Source organism: Macrotis lagotis, chromosome 1, assembly GCF_037893015.1.
Source record: "Macrotis lagotis isolate mMagLag1 chromosome 1, bilby.v1.9.chrom.fasta, whole genome shotgun sequence".
Taxonomy (NCBI): Eukaryota; Metazoa; Chordata; class Mammalia; order Peramelemorphia; family Peramelidae; genus Macrotis; species Macrotis lagotis.
The window spans coordinates 583865159-583885897 of NC_133658.1; the positions used below are offsets into that span (position 1 = coordinate 583865159).

The window sequence follows — 20739 nt, forward strand, 5'->3', positions numbered from 1 at the left end:
TAGGAAAACTTTTCCTGGTTCCCCTGAGTTGCCACTGCTTTCCCATCTCAGACTTTCTATATGTATATGTTTGTAGATTTATTGTATATGGTATTTGCCCACATTTGAATTTATAAGCCCCTTAGGAGTTTTTATTTTTCTTTATATTCTCAGGTTTAGCACAGTGCTCAGTATATAGTAAGCACTTAATAAATGTTTGTTGATTGACTGATTGATTGAATGTTGCAAAAAAGAACTTGCTTCCATTTCCTTGGTCACGGACTTTGGCAGCCATTTCCTCTGCACCAGTACTGATGGATACCATTGTTTCAATCCTTTACATATTTCCACAAAAAAAGAAATTCTAGCTTGTGTTCTTCCAGCCTTGACCCAGATGCTGGCTTTCTTCTCTGTGCACTGTGCATCTTGGTGGCAGTAGCAGCTGCAGCTAGGAGATACCAACTCTGCAGAAATGAAGCCCTTTCTTCTCCACACCTTCTTTCTCTCCTTATTCATTTCCTTCCAGATTAACCTCAAGGAAGAATCTTAATTTAATGCAAAATAAAGCACCTGCCCATCTCTAACATCTTGACAAATACCTGTAAAATTATCTGTAGCCAGCTTTAACATAATGAGTCTTGGTAATCTTGTAGGACAGTGGAAAATTCTTCATGGAATTAGAATAAAAAAACTGAAAATAATGAGCCCATCTAGAGGATCCATCTAGGAGTTTTTAACTATTTTTGAGTCATAGGTCTGGTAGACTGGTGAAGCTATGGACCTTGTATCACAAAAATATTTTTAAATGTGTGAAATAAAGTATATAGAATTACAAAGAAAACTAATTCTAGTTAAATGCCGCCATCAATTAAAAAAAAAAACCCTTCCCAAATCCCTGGTTAAGAATGCAAAGAAAATACACCTATCCATGTTCATGCTTTGAGCTCCAAAATATTTTTGAGAAATTATAGCGTTTTTTCCTTCTGTCTGCTCACCCCTACCCCTCAATGAATCACAAGCAATAGGTAACCTGGATAGATGTAGGAAATAAATGCAGTGTGTGCTTAGTGTTTAAATGCAGTCCCTAGATGCCTGCTGCTCAGCAAATGTACCAGGTGTTGCTGAGTGAGATCCCTAACACTGCCTTATGCCAGGGTGTCATTCCTTGCAGAAACATAACCATGCAATGCCATAATGACTACACAGAAGCCACTGCCACACCTAGGTGTGAGGATCAGAAGGTTTAAATTTTCCCCCTTTAATAATGCAGCTGGGGTATTTTTGCTGGGCCACCATTTTGCCTGAAATATAGGTTTGATATCTGCTTATATAACCATCCATGTTACACTCACTTGTGATGTCATATACCACCACTGCCACAGTGGAGTCCCGGATGTAACTGGGGATTAGGCTGCGGAATCTTTCCTGACCAGCGGTGTCCCAGAGCTGCAATCGAACCTGCCAAGGGAACAGGGAAGAAAAGGAAGAGAGGAAAAGAGAAGCAGAGATAGAGATATTAATTCTTGGTATCCCCAGTGCCTAGCCATGGTGCTCAATAAATTTCTATTGATCAACTACTGTAAAGGGACTGCAAAGAGCAAGGCTGACCTGGAAAGGGAATTATCAAAGGTATTATCACTTGAGGTTCTCTGCTTTTGAAGGAGGGAGAAAGAGGAAGTAACCCCATTATAGATTCCCAACACTTATGCTTCTATAATAGCTAGCACTTTTATATCACTTCAAAGTTTGCAAAATGCATTACAAAAATTATCTCATTTGAGCCTAACAACCTTGTTAGGTGATATTATTATACTCATTTTATAGAGGAGTAAACTCATCTATAGGCTAAAAGGTTAAGTGACTTGCCAGACTCCAAACAACCACTAAGTAAATATCTGAGGCTGGATTTGAACTCACTTCTTTCTGATTCTAAATTCTATGCTCTATCCACTTTGTTTGTCCTTCGTCCTTGAAGAAGACCATGACATCAGGGGAGGTAATGCCATGACAAACAAATGAATTGGATTTGAGTAAGGAAGTGCCTCACTTTCTCTTCCAGAGCCTCTGGGTCCAGTGACCAGCTATGAATTAGGATGAATGGAGATGGCCATGGATGCAAGGCAATCAGGGTTAAGTAACTTGCCCAAGGTCATACAGCTAATAAGTGGCAACTGTCTGAGGTTGGATTTGAATTCCCATCCTCCTGACTCTAAGACTAGGGCTCTATCCACAGTACTACCTAGCACCCCTCCATCCACCATGCCCCTTATAAGAAGGCAGCAAGAGAAGCCCAGAGAATCAGTTTTTCTCACTCTGCTTTGTCTTAGAAGTCAATGTGACCAGATAGGTTCTCATTAACCTGGACATAGATTCCTCTTCTCTAGATTCTGCCTTTTTGGATTGAAGTTATCCTAGGTCTCAAATCTGGCACTTACCGTACGATCCTCCAAATACATAGTTTTTGATAAGAAATCAATTCCAATGGTAGCCTATAAGAAAGGAAAGAAAGGGACAAAATGAGAAACATCAAAAAGACCATAGAAAAATTAAATATTGGGCAACCCAGTAACCCTGAATGTGTTTAAGGAGAAGGGGAAAAAAACATGTTGTATACAACAGAAAGCTGTCCAGATCCCTTTTTTTGGACCATCTGACTTTCAATGAATCTTACACCATTCATTAATATTAATTAATTTTTCAATTAATATGCATTTGTTTTCTTTTTGTTTTCTCTCAATCCCTTTTCTACTTCTGGGGAAGAAAAGCCCCATTGCAATAAATGTGAATAGTCAAGTAAAAGAAATTCTTATATTAGCCATTTCCATGCTTCATTCTGCATCTTGAGTCTCTCACTCCTCTGAAAGGAGGGAGGTAGCTTGTTTAATCATCGATCCTCTGGAATACTGGTTGGATACTAGTGATCAGAGTTCCTAAGTCTTTCAAAGGTGGTTTGTCTTTACCATATTGTTGTCATTGTAAAAAAAATATTCTCCTAGTTCTGCCTACTTCTCTCTGCATCAGTTCATATAAGTCTTCCCAGATTTCTCTTAGACCAATCTTGTCATCATTCCATATACTAATATAATATTATTTCCATTCAAATACCAAAACTTGTTCAGTCATGCCGCAATTGATGGGCATGCCCCTAGTTTCTGTTTTTTTCCACAAACAGCAACAAAAAAGTTGCTGAAAACATATTTGTACATGAGTAATTTTCCTATTTCTTTGCTCTCTTTAGATGGATAGGCCTAGAACTATCACTGGTTAAAAAAGATCATCTTTCTTATTGTCTTGATGAATTCTCTACTCGATGAACTTAAATTTGCTCTTCTTACCTTCAACAGAATAATGATAATAATAGCATTATCAGCATCAACTAAAATATCTTAGTTGTCTAATAAGTGTAGATACTGGACTGAATAATGTGATGGAACAGAAAAATCTTAGAGTTAGAAGACCCAGACTTTTCATCTTTCTTAGCTATGCCATTTATTAACCAGGACTAACTAAAATAGAACTAATACACACATATGTAGGAATGCTATAAGTAAAATGCCTTTAAAAGTCTTTTTTAAAACTGTAAAATATTATATAAATGAGTTAATATTCCTGCATTCAAAATGCAGAAATACACCCAATATATTCTAAGTTTAAAGGCTCCGACTTCAATAACATTAATTTATTCTACTCTACCTTTTTAAAAAATGGAACCAGAGATCTTCATGACTGTTCAGGAGGCTCTCTTTCAATCTCTTCCTCTATCCTCTTCCTTCCCTGGGACCCTGGACAGGGAAAGGAGTACTACAGTCCACTACTGATCTCTTGGTCACTCCCTCTCAGTTTCCATTATTTTCAAACTCTCATCTAAAAACTGTTTAGTTTCTTAATGCTGTCAATGATAGAAGCCCAGTCTCACCTCCAGCAGAGAACAATGTAGTATCTTCTTGTTGCCTATTATTAAAATTTTAGAATTTGAAGACAGAAGATTTAAGGCCACTGAAAGGGCAAAGGAATTTGCATGCTCTCTGGAATGCTAAAACTGCTCAGGATTTTATTATGGCAAAATATTGTTATAAAATAGAGAGAGAGAGACAGAGAGAGAGAGAGAGAGAGAGAGAGAGAGAGAGAGAGAGAGAGAGAGACAGAGAGAGAGAGACAGACAGACAGACAGAGAGAGAGAGAGAGAGACAGAGAGACAGAGAGAGAGAGACAGACAGACAGACAGAGAGACAGAGAGACAGAGAAAGAGACAGAGAGGACTGGCAGCCATGAGGCTTGGCTTAACCAGGCCACATGATGAGGCCCACGGTGCTCCGTGTGGATTAAAGAAGAGTCAGAGAAAGCCCCATCCTTTTGGATGGGAGATGAAGAAGCAAGAGAGCTTGAAGGAGTGGGTTTCCGGTTACATACCCCTCCACTGTAGGCTGGACAGATGGTGATGCTTGGGGAGTGGTTCTTACACCTTGGACCAGGTATCTTCCAATGGCAAGCCACGTACTGGTCCTTTCTGTCTCAAGGTGCTTGACCCCCAAGTTCAACAAGTCATTTCCTGCTACTATAGCATCCAGGCTAAGGTTAAGTGAAAGGGAAAATGGGGACAAGATACAGCCAACAGTGTCTGGGGAGGCAAGATCTCACCTATTTAACAGATTGTTTCTGCTACATTCATAATTCTCTACTTCATTTTCCTGCATCATTCTCATGGTTGTCTACCCACAGAACACTTCCTACCATTCTTTTAGTTTTGTTTTGTTTTGCTTGTTCTGGTTTTTTTTGTTTTATGTTTTTGCAAGCAATGAAGTTAAGTGACTTATTCAAGGTCACACAGCTAAGTAAGTATTAAGTGCCTGAGGCTGGATTTGAACTCCTGTCTCTAGGGCCCGTGCTCTATTCATTGTTCTGCCTAGCTACCCTCTATCATTCTTTTGCTTTTTCTTGGATATCTGAATTCCTACATTCATCCTACCACAGGCACATGCATAAAACTACTTGATTTTAAAAGGAAATTTTCTTCAGTCAATGAACTGGGATATACTAGCACAAGTGGTTGGAAAACAATTACTCAACATAGTTAGGGTTTTATCTTCTTTATGAAGCATGGATTATGAAAGTGTCAATGATTAATGACTTAGCTAATAGGGTAATACAATGGAAGGAACATTAGCTCTGGGATTAAAGAATTTAGATTCAATCTCCATGATTGGCAATAACTGTCTACCTGTGAAAGGACAAATTCACCTCTGTGACCTAAGAATGTCATTAAGCTTTCTTGGGCCTCAGTTTCCCCAAGACTAAATGGCCTCTGACATCCCTTCCAGTTCTAGATTTATGGTCCTTCATGGGTGGAAACTAAAGCTTACCCAAATGGGATGGGGATTCTTAATTGGCTCAAGGGCAGATAGGAAAGGAATAAGCATTTATATGATATTTAGTATGTGCAGAATAGAAATAACTCAGAAGAAACATGAGATGTGCACATTTAGAGACATCTACACTTCAAATGTTTATATTTGTGCCCAGTCTGCAGTAGAACCTTCTGAGTTCATATCGGTCTAATCAGACAGAGTCAATGCACCATGCCTTGACCCCAACATAGTGATGTGATTTTGGTTCTCTTTGAAAACAAAGGACAAGAAACAACTACTTCGTGGCAGGCACTCTGCTAAGTGCTTCACCAAATATCTCATTTATCCTCACAATAACTGTGAGAGATGAGTGCTGTCATTATTCTTATTTTCCAGATGAGCAAACTAAGGCAATCTACCTAAGTGACTTGTCCAGAGTCACACAACTACTAAGTGTCTGAGGGTGGATTTGAATTCAGGTCTTCCAAATGCCAGGCCCAGGACTCTAGCCACAGCACCACTTTGCTGACTCAAATTTAGTAAGCGCGGTTAATGGAACCTTTGAGCTCCACTCAAGATGCTAGAGGAGTGGATCCAAAATCCCAATACTGGGGAGCTCTGAGAAAGCCAAGACCTTTCTTGGGTTCAAGTCAGGAGTGGAACAGCTAGGGGCCAGCTCCCTTGCTCTGGAGCCTCATGGAAAAAGTCAAAGGCAGGATCAAGTGAGAAGATCTGCCAGTTAGAGTGATATATGTATGTTAGCAAAATGTGAGCTCAGATTTCTAGAACACACTTTTGATTGTCCTGTTCAATAATTTACTTTCTCTCCTTGTAAATAGATAAATAATAGCTATCATTTATACAGTGTTTTAAAATTTGCAAAGCACTTTACAAATATTTGATTCTCTCAACAATGCTATTTATTATTATTATTATTATTATTATTATTACATAAATGAAGAGACCAAGGACACACCTAGACTTAAAAGTGTGTCTGGAGTAAGAAGAGAAATAGTTTTTGTTGTTAGTGATCCTTTTAGGGCTTTCTTGACAAAGATATTGGAGTAGTTTTTCATTTGTGTGATCACACAACTAGAAATGTCTGAGGTCAAATTTGATCTCAGATTTTGTGCTCTATCCACTGTGCCATCTAAGTACCAATTGTAATATAACTTGGGGCAAGTCCTTATTCTATCATTGTATCATCTAGTTGCCCCATAAGAAAGAACAGTAGTGAATTAAATAACAGAAACCTTTCATGGTGGCATTTAGTATGGGGTTTTTTGATAAGTGTGCAGCAGAAAACTGAGCTTCAGTCTATCAGGGAGTCCATGAACGATAAGGTTTCCAAGAGGAAACTATTAGTCAAGGCAGTTTTCCCCTTGGGAAGGGATAGAAAGTGGACCATTTTCCCTGGAACTGGAGGATGCTAGGCACAGAATTTCCCTATAGGGAGTAATTCCATGGAAATGACAATCTAATAGCTTTATGTCATCCCTGGCCACTAAGAAGTCAGTAGAATTAGATGAGCTGATACTATCATTCATGAATCTATGGATGGTTTTATGTCTTATTCCTTCTTTTTTGACTCTATAGTGACAGATATCTTTAGAAATTTTGTCTCTCTAGCACAGGAGATTTTGTTCAGTCCATGTTAGAATTCTCTTTTTGGTCTACTCAGTCCTATCTCATTTCCCTAGAGATCTTTCAGACATCTCCCTTCCTCCTTCAGCTCTTGATGGATGAATAGAGATGAAGACAATATATTGTTCTCAGTTTGCAAAAGAGCCCCAGAGAACTGAATACTATGATCTTTAAATTACAGTAATGATAATAGAAAGCTGACCTGGCAAACAGGAAAATCTGGGTTCAAATCTGACCCTACACACATACTGATTGTGTGACCTTGAGTAAATTACTTTATTCTACAATACTTCGGGAATCTCTCTAAGGAAAGACATTGTTTAAAAATTGAGGATCTGAATTGGCAAAGGAAGGTCTTTACACCAATGAAATCCCCATTTCATAGTATAATATAGGGTAGTCTAGGAGTCAGAAAAATGGGTTCAAATCTAGCCTTGGACATATACTAGCTGTGGGGTCCTGGGAAAACAATTTAATTTCTCAGGATTCTAGGGAGTTCTCTAAAAATATAAGTGAGAGTTGTTAGTCTGCAGTGGTTCTATATCAACAATTCTCTCCATAGATGAAATGACAGGTTCAGACTTCTAAAAAAATTAATGCCATAGTATATCCCTAATATTGCAAGACACTCCATCTCTTGATTTTTTGATCCTCTATTCATTTTTGTTGGCCTTCCCCCATACCTGGAGTGGTCTCTTTCCTAATATCTGTCTCCCTTCAAGTCCCAAATAAAATGGCATCTTCCATAAAGAAGTTTCTTGATACCTCTTTTTTTTTTTAGAATTTTTTGCAAGGTGATGGCATTAAGTAACTTGTCCAAGGTCACGCAGCTAATTAGTGTCTGAGATCATATTTGAACTCAGTTCCTGCTGACTCCAGGCTGTTGCTCTATCCACTGCACCACCTATCTGGCCCCTTCTTGATACCTCTTAATTCTAGTGTCTTTCCTCTCTTACTCACTTCCTATTTATCCTGTATATAGCCTGTTTTTGTTTGCATGTTGTCTTCCCCATTAGACTGTAAGTTCCTCAAGGGCAAGGACTGTAATTTGTTTTTCTTTGTATCCTTAACACTTAGTATAATACTTAGCATATAGTAGACAATAAATACTTATTACTTAACTGGTGTCCCTTCAGGTAGCCCAAGGACTTTTTCCATACACTTAGCTCTTTGAGAATTTTCCTTTTTCTTAAGCCTAGTGCCTTATTCTCAGATCTTTCCTCTGTATCCTTCCCTCTACCCCACCTCTCTTTGCTTATCTCTCTTTTCATAGGATTGTATGCACAAATCTGACAGCCCCCAAAAGCTTGACTAAATCCAATATCAAACGACTGCATACAAAGATCAGATGCCAAAAAACATCCAATGGCCACAGTCTGTGCTGGCTGCCACCCAGGGAGAGAGGAAAAAACTCACTCACCGAGGTAGATTGAGATGAGGGAGCAGAGAAGAATGGTCTGAGATCTTTGGAAAGAAAACTAGAAACAACTTATTGTCAGTTCCTACCTAATGACCCTTAGTACATTTAAAGACATATAGGTCAGCTTCAAGCACCTTTTCCCCAGGTTGCATAACTGCATATTTCATGTACAGAAGGTACATTATCATGTCCAGAAGAAAGCAAACTGGAGTCATGGGTGGAAGAGCTTTGAATCCTGGCCAAACTCCTTGTCACCCATCTGACATTGGCACCCTCATTTCTCAGGTGCTCTGTTTCCTTATTTTTTAAATGAAGGGTTTTGGATTGGCTGGCCTCTGAACTCCCTTCTCCCTCTACATCTATAATTCTGTAATTCTTTCCTATCGAATGGCAGCAATTTGGAGTGAGGGGAGAAAGGGAAAAAAATTGACATCATATTTTATTATAGATTTAAAAGGAATAAGTTGGACATAATAGATTTGCAGTTTCATGCACAACCATCTTTTTTCATTATATTATGTTACTGAAATGCTTATCTTCTTCCATAAATTAAAAATAAGATAAATTTGAAAAATTCCCAGTTTTCATCATTAGCATGCTCTTGTATCCATGTAAGTATATAGTTTAGAACTGAGCACAGTATGAAGTACAGAGATCTAGAACCCTGGATTTAGAGACAGGAGATCTGAGTTCAAATTTGAACTTAGACCTTTACTGTTGTTGTTCAATCATTTTAGCCAAATCTGACTCTCCATGACTCCAACTGGAATTTTCTTGGCAGAAATACTGGTGTGGTTTGCCAAATCCTTCTCAAGCTTATTTTACAGATGAGGAAATTGAGTCAAACAGGTAAAGTGACTTGCCCACAGTCACTTCATTAGCCTACTTGACCTGGGCAAATCACTTCATCTCTCTTTGCCTCAGTTTTCTCATCTATAAAATGGGGAAAATAATTACTACCTCCCAGCATTATTGTAAAGATCAAATGAGATGTCCTATGAGACATACTTTACAAATCCTAAAATGCATATAAATGCTGGCTATCATCATCATCATCATCATCATCATCATCATCATTATTATTATTATTGTAATATAAATCTGACCATATATAAAAAACAATATGATGGAGAAGTAAGAACATTGGACATGGGGGTGAGAGGGTCAAAATATTTAGTTTCAAGTTTTGGCTCTGTCAATTGGGATCAGTTTGCCCAATCCACCTATTTTTCCCCCACAAGGAAACTGAGTCCTAAGGTTAAGTGATTTGCCCATGGTCACATAAGTAGACAATAGATTCAAATTTTAATTTTAGAATCTAGGTCCTGATTAGAATCCAGGTCCTGGAGTTTCAAATTCAGTATTCCAAATCTATTGACTCACTTATTAGTTGTGTGACTTTGGGTAGGTCACCGAAAGTCTCTAAGCCTCAGTTTTCTCATCTATAAAATGGGGTCAACAAGGCTTGTATTATTTATGTACTATCTGAGATGAGAAAGTGTTTTGTAAGCTATAAGAAGCTATACAAATATAATCATATTATTGTTATTGTCAGGAAGATTAGAAAGACATTGGAGTTGTAATAGAAATGTAGCTGTTCTAAGAGATGTCAAGACCTGGGTTCAAATCACCTCTGATGCACATTGGTCATGGGCATCCTACTCCTGTGGCAACTTTCTAAGACCAAACAGTGCTGACCTGCTTTGGTGGAGGGAGTTGCCTACCAGGAGTTCACTATATAGATGAAATCATAAATATGAGCCCCTTCCCCACTACTCAAAATCTGAAAGTTTAATGAATTTCCTAATACTTCCAATTTAGGTTCACCAAGTACCTTGTTCCCAAAGCATTTGAAGTATGTGTATGATTTCTGCTTCTCCTCTCCTCCCTGAAATTCCTTAACTTCGGATGCCATCCCTGAGACCTTGCAGACCAGAAGGCCTGTTCCTTCAGTCCAAGTGCCAGCATGTGCCAGTGAATGTGAGAAGAAGCCCGCATCCTGCCTGCCTTTTTAGTCTGTTAATTCCATGGCTATTAGCCTACAATCTGTCGGCCTGATGATCTTAAGGGGAAGACCATTTTCATTTTAAAAGAAAAATGTGCTAGCTCTTTATGCCTGGTCCAGACATGAGGATGTTTCTGCAGGTCAGTGGCTGGTCCCTTGGTTACAAGTTAAAGGGTTCTATTCATTTAGCATCATCAACATCCCCAAATTACAAAGAACAAAAACTACAGCCTGGAAACTGGACTGTGCAGCCTGGAGCAGCAATCATTACAGGGAAAGTCTAGGGCATTATGGCACGCTCACAGATTTCACACCACCACTATTAGATCCTGATAAGTAACCTTCTCCTTAAAGACTGGAATCTCTCCATGGTTTAGCAATCAATTGGTCTGTTAACAAGCATTTATTAAAAACTTACCATGTGTTCACCACTGTGCTAACCTATAGGCTTATTAGAAAAAAAGGAAGAAAAGAAAAAAGAAAAAAATTCCTGCCTTCAGGGAGCTTATATTCTAAAGGAAGCAAACAACTATGTACATAGAGGATATATCTGTAGTGTAAATATAAGGTAATCTCAAAGGGAAAGTATTTGGGGGATGGGGTGGGAAGGATCCAGAAGGCCTCCCTCCATTCTACAGAAGGGAAGATATGAACTGAATCTTGGAGGAAGCAAAGATTTGAAGTTGAGGGTGGAGAAAATTCCAGAGAAGAGGGAAAGTCAGTGCAATGGCCCTTTGCTGGAAGGAGTGTCCTGGGTGAGAAAATATAATAGGAGGGCAGACATTACTGGATTGCATAGTGTGTGGAGAGGAATAAAGAATAAGAAAAGTGGAAAAATAGGAATAGGCCAAGTTGTGAAGGCTTTTAAATGTCAAATAGGACATTTTTTGTAGATGGTTTTTCTGAGTTTTTATTATTAACTTGTCTCAGTTATTTCCAATTTTTCTTGACCCCCATCTGGGATTTTCTTGGTGAAGACACTGGAGGGGTTTGCCATTTCCTTCTCCAGCTAATTTTACAGATGAGGAAACCGAGCCAAACAGGGTTAAGTGACTTTTCCAGAATCACATAACTAATGTGTCTTGAGGCCAGATTTGAACTGGTAATTACACCACTTAGCTGCCCAGTTACTGAACTTGCATTAATTGTTTGATTCATGAGTATTTATTGGACAGCTACCAGTATGTGCTAGATGCTGAAGGATACAAGATGAGTATCTCTATCCTAATCTAGCTGAAGAATTGAAATACATGTACAAACATTACCATGTCAGTCAAAATATAATATATTCCATAAAAGAGGTTTAAAGAAAATGCTCTGAAGGTTCAGATGAGAGAGAGAGACCATTTATGTTTGAGGGAATTATGGAAGGTTTTGTAGAGGAGACGACATCTGAGCTGTCCTTAAAGGACAAATACGATTTCAAAAGGTGTGGATCTAAGGGAGATAATTTAAGGTAGACTGGAAGCTGGGATAAAAGGAGCAGACATGGAAAAGAGTGGGTATGTTCAAAGAGAGTACTTCTGTTTCATCTAAGTTGTATGCTTGAGAATGATAAGACTGGAAAGATGATGTGGGACCAGCTCATGAGGAACCATGAATGCCAAAATGAAGTAGTTGAATTTTGTTTGGTAGGCATTGGGTAGCCAGCAAATTTTTTGGAACAGAGTAGCTATTGGATAGAATTCAAATCTGACCTCAGACATTAGCTGTGTGACCCTGAGCAAGTCATTTAACCTGTTAACCTCAATTTCCTTGTATATAAAATGAGTCAGAGAAGGAAATGGCAAACCACTCCAGTATCTTTGCCAAGAAAACCTCAAATGGGAACACAAAGAATCAGACATGACTGATAAAAAAAACTTAATGAATGGGATCAGAACTGTGATTTAAAAAGATGAAGTTAGGAAAGTTGTGCAGGATGATCAAAGTGGAGTGATGAGATAGTTGAGAAACTGGAAATGTAGTGACTGGTTAGGAGGTCATTTAAATAGTCTATATGAGAGCAGATGGCTCAGGGGGAATAGTGGAAATGGAAAGGCAGAGATGGATGCAAAAGGAATTTTAAAATAAGAACCAGTAGGACTTGAGGACTAAGTGGACAAGGAGGTATGGAAGAGTGAGGAAGACAATGGTGGTACCACTATTAGAGAGAAGGAAACAAGAGAAAGAACTTATCATTTCCTTTTTAAGATCCTAAGAAAACTGAGAAATGAGGGAAAGCTTTATGACATCCCCATTGGTACAGATAGGGAACTGAAGTACAAAGTGATGAGATGACTTTGCATTCCTTGATCTAGAAGTCAGGAGGCCTGGGTTGAAATCCTGCCTTTTTCACTTGTTAATTCTGTTTTACTAGCAAAGTTGGATGACCACTGGTCAGGTATGTAGAGGAAGGTGTTTTTGTTCAGATAATGGATTGAATGTGTAATTTTTTAAGTCCTGTCCAATTCTATGATTCTTTGTGGCTTCTCTGGGCCTCTGTTTCCCCATCTGTAAAATGGATAGGAATACTTGCAACTTCACAAGGTTATAGGGAAGAAGGTTCTCTCATCCTCCAGGGAAATATAAATGCCTGCTTTCATTCTAACTTTTATCTATTGCAATTAGATTAAGAATTGTCTAGTAAAGCCGTTCCACAATTGACAAATAGATAAGCAAAGGCAATTTACAGATGTGGAGATCAAAGCGATCCATAGTCATATGAAAAATTGCTCCAAATCATTACTTATTAGAGAAATGCAAATTAAAGCATCTCTGAGGTACCACCTCACACCTCTCACTGGCCAATATGACCAGAAGGGACAATGATCATTGTTGGAAGGGATGTGGGAAATCTGGGACACTAATACATTGCTGGTGGAGCTGTGAACTCACCCAACCTTTCTGGAGAGCAGTCTGGAACTATGCCCAAAGGGCAACAAAAATGTGCATACCCTTTGATCCAGCAATACTACTACTGGGTCTATACCCTGAAGAGATAATAAAAATGGGTAAAAACATCACTTGTACAAAAATATTCATAGCAGCTGTTTGTGGTGGCAAAGGATTGGAAATCAAGTAAATGTCCTTCAGTTGGGGAATGGCTTAGCAAACTGTGGCATATATACATGTATATGTGTGTGTGTGTGTGTGTGTGTGTGTGTGTGTGTGTGTGTGTGTGATGGAACACTATTGTTCTATTAGAAACCAGGAGGGACGGGAATTCAGGGAAGCCTGGAGGGATTTGCATGAACTGATGCTGAGTGAGATGAGCAGAACCAGAAAAACACTGTACACCCTAACAGCAACATGGGGGTGATGATCAACCTTGATGGACTTGCTCATTCCATCAGTGCAACAATCAGGGACAATTTGGGGCTGTCTGCAATGGAGAATACCATCTGTATCCAGAGAAAGAACTGTGGAGTTTGAACAAAGACCAAGAACTATTACCTTTAATTTACAAAAAAAAAAAAAAAAAAACCCAAAAAACCCTGATATATTATTGTCTGATCTTGCTGTCTCTTTTACTTTATATTTCTTCCTTAAGGATATGATTTCTCTCTCATCACATTCAATTGGATCATTGTATACCATGGAAACAATGTAAAGACTGGCAAATTGCCTTCTGTGGGGGGTCGGGGCAGGGAAGTAAGATTAGGGGGAAAATTGTAAAACTCAAAATAAATAAAATCTTTTAAAAAAAGAGTTGTCTAGTGTAACTCCCTGAAGAAACTGAGGTTCATAGAGATCAAATATTTCATCCAGACAGCAAGAGCCAGATCTTCAAGATCCAAATACAGCAGTCTCTGTATGATACCATCCTACTTCCCATTGAACTCAACAATTTCTAGGTTGCTGTCCCCAGCTAACATTTTGCGAATCTGAGTGATGCAATGAACTGGTAGCAAAGAAGAGTCTGGAATCTTCTTTTCCTGATTCTCAGTCCTGGACTTCATTCAATCTGGTTCTCTTGATTTGGAAAGGCCCTCATGAAATACGCTGAATGCCAATGAAACCTGGCAAGGAATAGGAACACCATGCACAGAAGTGATAAAGGTACTGGAAAAATACCCAGGCCGATAGAATTCATTCCTTATTACAAGAGAGAAAGACATTGCCAGGAGTGAATTTCCATAAAACTGTTGTTTAATTTATGAGGGACGTTCATCAGTGTTGGATACCCCATAGACACTTATGGGATATAACCTAGACAGATAAGATATTGGAAATTCAGGAAAAGACTGGTGGGTTGATGGGTCTGAAAGTATATCTCAATTTAGAAAAAAGGATTATTAGAAGATGAAGCTGATTCTGAGAGGTAACAGATTTTAGCATCGCTTTGCAAAAAGCCATTTTCCTAGGACAATGAATGGATGGATGATAAATCATTTATTAAATGCTTATTATATACAAAGCACTGTGTAAAGTATTGGGGATAGAAATAGAGAAATTAGACAAATATTGTTTCGTATTGGTAGGAGTGTGTGTATGTGTATATGTGTTTATTGGTGTGTTGTGTATGGCAAGTTTGCTAGTTAGATTAGCAAAAAAATACTAGACTCAAGTCATTTGGAAGGCTGGGAAACTGTTGGTGTTTATGTGAAAAGTGACTTTCATTCTCATAATGGAGAGAAAGGAAAATGGGGTAGAGGGTTGGGAGGTGGGTTAGGAGTGGGAAGCAGAGAACAGTAGTAGGCAAGGTGATTGATGGGGAAGTAACTAAGGAAAAAGGTGGGACAGAGTTGAATTCCAGGAAACTACACTTTTACCACAAAATGACATTTTAAAAATTGAAGCAGTTAATTTGCACTTCTTGGGAAGTTCCTCAAAATGCGTATCCATTAAGTCATTATCTATCTAGCTTAGCCACATCTTGAAGGGTTCAGTTGTATTGGAGGTAGACGGGGAGGATTGCCAGAGTTCTTTCTGTTTGAAGACAAAGCAAGGTTTGAAGTATTTAAAATGAAAAGGGACTGGTCAAGCAACCTTAGCAGAGCAAGGAGTAAATCTGAATCCAAACCTAGGAGATCCCAGGAGGTAAGTATCCAAGAATGTTTGCCATTGCTTAAGCAAAGGCCATTGCAAATCCAGGGCAAACCATTTACATAAACGAGGGTAACTATATATAAAGAGAAAAGGAGTCATATACAGATGGATAAAATGAGACTATATTTGTAAAGCAATTTGCAATACCTAAGTTACATATGATTGCTATTATTATTATTACTACTATTGTTATTATTTTTGTTGCTATTGTTGTTATGGATGGGGCAGGTTAAAAAAAGCCAAAGGAAAAACTTAGCAGAATAAATCTCCAACTCTGATCTCCATTACACTCATAAGCATGAAAAACATTTTATCTTTGTGCTCTTCAGCAAGAGTACCTCTGATTCAGCTCAATTTAGCAAACATTTATGCAGTGCCTGCTGTGTGCAGAGCACTGTTTTCAGTGTATATGTGTGGGTGTGGGGAAGTACAAAGATAAAGAGAAAATAGTTCCTTGATCTCATGGAAAGAGGAGAGAAGAAATGTTCATCAGAAACTAAAAACAAAATGGAAACTTGATAAATACAGAAGAGGAAGAGGAGGAGGAGGAGGAGGAGGAGAGGGATAATAAACTCTTTAGTGTCTCAGAGGAAGGAGCAGCTCCTCCTAGTTGGAAGAATGAGAGAAGGTAAGGATAACATGTGCAAAAAATGGAAGCCAGAAATTAATTGACCAGACGTTCTTAACCTATTTTTTTTGCAACATGGATTTCTTTGGCAGTCTAGTGAAGACTATGGACCCCCTTTTCAGAATAATGTTCTTAAAATGCAGATAGTAAAATGCATCATTAATATAGTGTCCATTATGTGCCAGACTAAAGAGCTAAATGCCCTTTGCAAATATTATCTCATTTGGTCCTCAGAAGAAGTCTGTGAGGTATTACCCACCATTTTATGGTTGAGGAAATGGAGACAAACAAAAATTAAAGTGATATACTCAGGGTCACACAGTTAGTGTTCAGAGTCAGGTTTTGAACTCAGGTCTTTTGTACTCCATTGACTGTAACCAGATGCAGGTATCAAAATATGCTTTTTTAAAAATTCATGGTACCCAGGTTAAGACCCCTTTTTCTGGTCAAGAATAATCAAGAATCAATGAGGTATAGTGGAGAGAAAGACAGAGAGAAAGAGAGAGCTGTTTCTTGGAGTCAGAAAGATCCGAGTTCAAGTCTCACCTTCTGATACAGAATGGCTATATAGCAAAGGAAGTATGAGATAAAGCTAGATAAGCATATCATAGGCAGATTGTGGAAGGCCTAAGAGGTTAGACTTTCTTCTGACAGTAGAAGGAAGCTATAGAAGGTTTGTAAGCATTTGAGTCAGATGTATTATTCATTAGGAGGACTAATCTGGTAACTGTTTGAAAGATGACTTGGAAAAGGGAGCAAATACTTATAGTCAGGAAGTTGAGCTGAGGGGCTATTGTAATAACTGAAGGGAAAGAATTCTCAGACCAAATAAAGAACACTTTGAGGACTGGGATTTTCCAAAAGAGGTAACACAACCCATAGAATCCAAAGTCTGCTGCACCCTCTCTTTCAGGAGCGCTGGTTTATCAGTTTGCTAGGTGACCTCTCTGTATACTCTATAATGGAAAAATCCTCCTAGATCTTTTTCATAAGGCTAGAAAGGGTCAATATCTTTAATTCTTAAGGATCAATGACTTCATCAAGTCATAACCACTGTTCACCTCAGTAGAGACCTCATGTTGTCAGTGATAAAAAGAGTTTCGGGATTAATCTTCCAAATTAAGATTAAGATATTTTTAAGATGAATCATAGTCTACCCTGAGTACTAAGGGGTACAGTGGAAAGAAAGCTAGACCTGAAGTTAGGGAGATCTGAGTTCAAATTCAATTTCAGATATTTACTTGTAAGTCACTTAACCTCTGTCTGTTCCTTGACTATTAAATGGGAATAATTATATCTTCCAGGGTTGTGTTGAGAAGATAAAATGAACTAATATTTACCATAAAAAGACTTAATATAATGGCTGACAGATAAAAGGGGCTTAATAAATTCTTGTTTTATTCTTTCCTCATATTGTGATTTGAGGAGAACCTTTGCAACCCAAAAGTACTTTTTTTTAATTCCATTTATTTTTTTCATGTCTAGAAGTTACACTAATCATGAAAAGTGGCAGACATTTAACAAGAAATAAAATGCAAGGCATTTTAGTAAGGGCATCAATTTTCCACCTACATTCAAATACACAGGTGGTTTTCATTTCAGTCTATTATAAGCCCAATCTTGATCAATTATGCAACTCATACACCTATAAAATGTACATTATGCCTATAGAATGTGAATGTTGCGGAATTATTGGACATATTGCCTATACATGAAAGCTTAAATTAAGCACAAAAACTCCCAAGGAAAGAAAATCTTTTTTGTAAAATACATGTTGGAGTCTTCTCTGTAATATACATTTATTAAAAAGTGAAATCATTTTTCAGCCATATTCCAACAAGCCACAGTAATAAAATCTCCAGTGGTAATTTGCATGGTAATTTGCATATATTGATTGTGAATTCTTTCTCTATTAGAAATGAAAACCAATCCCAGTGTGTTTGTATTGTCCCCCAATCCTGACCCAGAAACTGGCAAATACTTAGCCAAAGGCATAGACTTAGAAGCAGACCTGGAAAGAAGATGCCCATTACAATAAGGTTTCTATTTGTGCTTTTTGAACAGACTATCGGATGAAGTATCAGGGCAAATTCCATGCAAATTAGCATGTAAATGAGGCTGGCAAAAGTTAATAAGGTTTCATACTGGCAAGTGAGCAGTTTTGGGGGAAGGGAGAGGAGCCTTGGAAAGACTTCACTGAATGAGCAGGCAGGGACCACAGTTTGTCCTTGCTCTAGGCTAAAGAGCAGAAGGAATTCTGACATGGGGACAGGAGACGTCAAGGTAATTGGATTCCTTCTCCAACCTTAGGCAGTCATACCATTTGCTTTTCCTGATTCCACCTGTTCCTGGTGGCTAGCAATAAAATTCTCCTTGGAGCTGCCTCTACTCATTGAATTTTATTAAAATTCACTGGAAACTAGGTGAAGAATTTGAAACTCTTTATCAGTTGATCTTTTATTTCAAGATGGCAGATTGAAGCATGCCCTTTAATAGGGTGCCAGATGTCATAAGCATCCATCAAAGGTTATCATGAGGAAAACAGACACATCAAATGCCAAGCAATCTAGGCTATCACTGCTTTCACTTATTTTTATACATAAGGATATAGAAGTATCAAAAGGAAGAGTGACTTGGGCTCAGAGATGTTTGGAATTCTGGAGCTTGAAGAGATATGCCATGGAATCACATAGGGAGAAAAAGATCTAGGATAGGAAGGTAATTCTTTTATCTGAGTACAGTGCTCTTTCTGAAGGATTTAAGAGATGAATGGAAAGTGGAAGAAAATAAGCAATTACTGACTACCTATTATATATCACTGTGGTAAGTGATTTACAAATATTATCTCATATATTCATCACAACAGCCCTGTGAGGTAGGTGTTGTTATTAGCCTCATAGTACAGTAAAGGAAACTGAGGCAGGCAGAGGTTAAGTGACTGACCCAGGGTCACACATCTTGTCAGTTCCTGAAGCCTGATCAATAGGGCACATGGGTGGAATTCTCTCTTATCACCTCTCATCTCCCTAGTTCAGACCCTTACCATTTCTGATCTGTTTAGTTGTTTCAGTCAAATCCAACTCTTCATGATCCCATTTTGTTTTGCTTTTGTCAAAGATACTGGAGTGGTTTTATCCTGTCCATTTCTAGCTTGTTTTATAGATGAGGAAACTGAGGCAAAGAGGGTTAAGTGACTTGCCCAGGGTCACACATCTAGTAAATGTCTAGGACTGGATTTGAACTCAGATCTTCCTGACTCCAAGTCTAGAGCTCTATCCACTATGCCACCTAGCTGGTCCCAAATGATCTTATATCTATTTTGTGCATAGTTGATCATGTACAGGTCTCTCCTGACAGAATAGAGACTCCTCAAGGAGAGGGACTGTGTTGCTTTTGTCTTTGTGTCCCTAAAACTCCAGGAAACAGTAGGCAGCACTTAATAAACGCTTGCTGATTATTCAAATTCTGGTTCCTCTCCATTGCATCACTTGAATCTTTCAGCATGTATCACCCTATTAGTGAAAAGGAACAATAAATCTTATTTATTGATTCAGTAAGATATTTGGGGATTGAGTCCTACTTCCTCAGGATTTGTACTAGTTGCTCTGAAGGCAAATCTCTACTGGCAATGCCATAGGACTCTTCACTGCTGTGTCCTGTTCCATATTTTTTAACTATGATTTGTATGAAGAAATGGATGATGTGCTTATCAAGTTGGCACATGACTCAAAGATGGGAGGAATAACTAATATTTTGTTTTAGGGGTTTTTTTTGCAAGGCAATGGAGTTAAGTAGCTTGCTCAAGGCCACACAGCTAGGTAATTATTCAGTGTCTGAGGCTGAATTTGAACTCAGTTCCTCCTGACTCCAGGGCTGGTGCTCTATCCACTGCGCCACCTAGTTGCCCCCAATAACTAATATTTTGGATAAGAGAATTAGTATTCAAAAAGATATAAATAGGCTAGAATGCAAAGGTTATGCCTAACAAGATAAAATTTAATAAAAGATAAATGTAAACTCCTGCATTTATATATTTTAAAGAGTCAGCTGCTAATGATGGGGGAGACCTATTGTAATAACAGTGCATTATTAGAAATTATAGCTTTCATTGACTATAAGCTCATTATGAATCATGTGGCATGATAGCCAAGTTTGGTTTTTTTTCCCTCTTAAAGTTTTAATTTTCCTGTATTTTTCTTATTTTTAATAGGTTTTTAAAACTGTCTTCAAATATCAGAATGACCACCATGGAGATGAGGGACCAGACTCATTTTGCTTGGCCTTAAAGAACAAAACACTTTAATTACAGTTTCTTAATCATTTAGTTTGTGGTTTGAGTGTGGGATGCTGCCAATTTGCAGAAACAAGGAAATAGCAAAGGGGAAAGAGTGCTAAATTTGGAATCAGTAAGATCCCAGTTCAAACCTGGCCTTAATTACACTAGCTGTGTAATTCTTGGCAAGTCACTTAACTTGCCTCAGTGTCCTCAACTGTAAAATGAAGATAAATAACTCCTACTTGCCAGGATTGTTGTGAAAATGAAATGAGATAATATTTTGAAGCACATAGTAGAGTTTCTGTTTAAAACAGGTTCTAGTTATATACATGCTTCTTCTCTAATATTTTTCCCCTTATAAGGTCCTCAATCTAATCTACATTATTCTGAATCATGTAGTGATGGTACTTT

The 20739-nt window shown here is 38.2% G+C and overlaps 1 protein-coding gene across 1 annotated transcript in view; it reads right to left on the reverse strand.

The window, feature by feature from the left end:
- Positions 1-20739, reverse strand: part of RAB6B (RAB6B, member RAS oncogene family) — a 168709-nt gene that overhangs the window by 28566 nt on the left and 119404 nt on the right. Inside the window, exons 3-4 of the mRNA XM_074214802.1 lie at positions 2415-2468; positions 1332-1437 (exon numbers count right to left, since the gene is read on the reverse strand). Of these exons, the coding sequence (XP_074070903.1) occupies positions 1332-1437; positions 2415-2468 (160 nt within the window). The remainder of the gene's footprint in view (positions 1-1331; positions 1438-2414; positions 2469-20739) is intronic.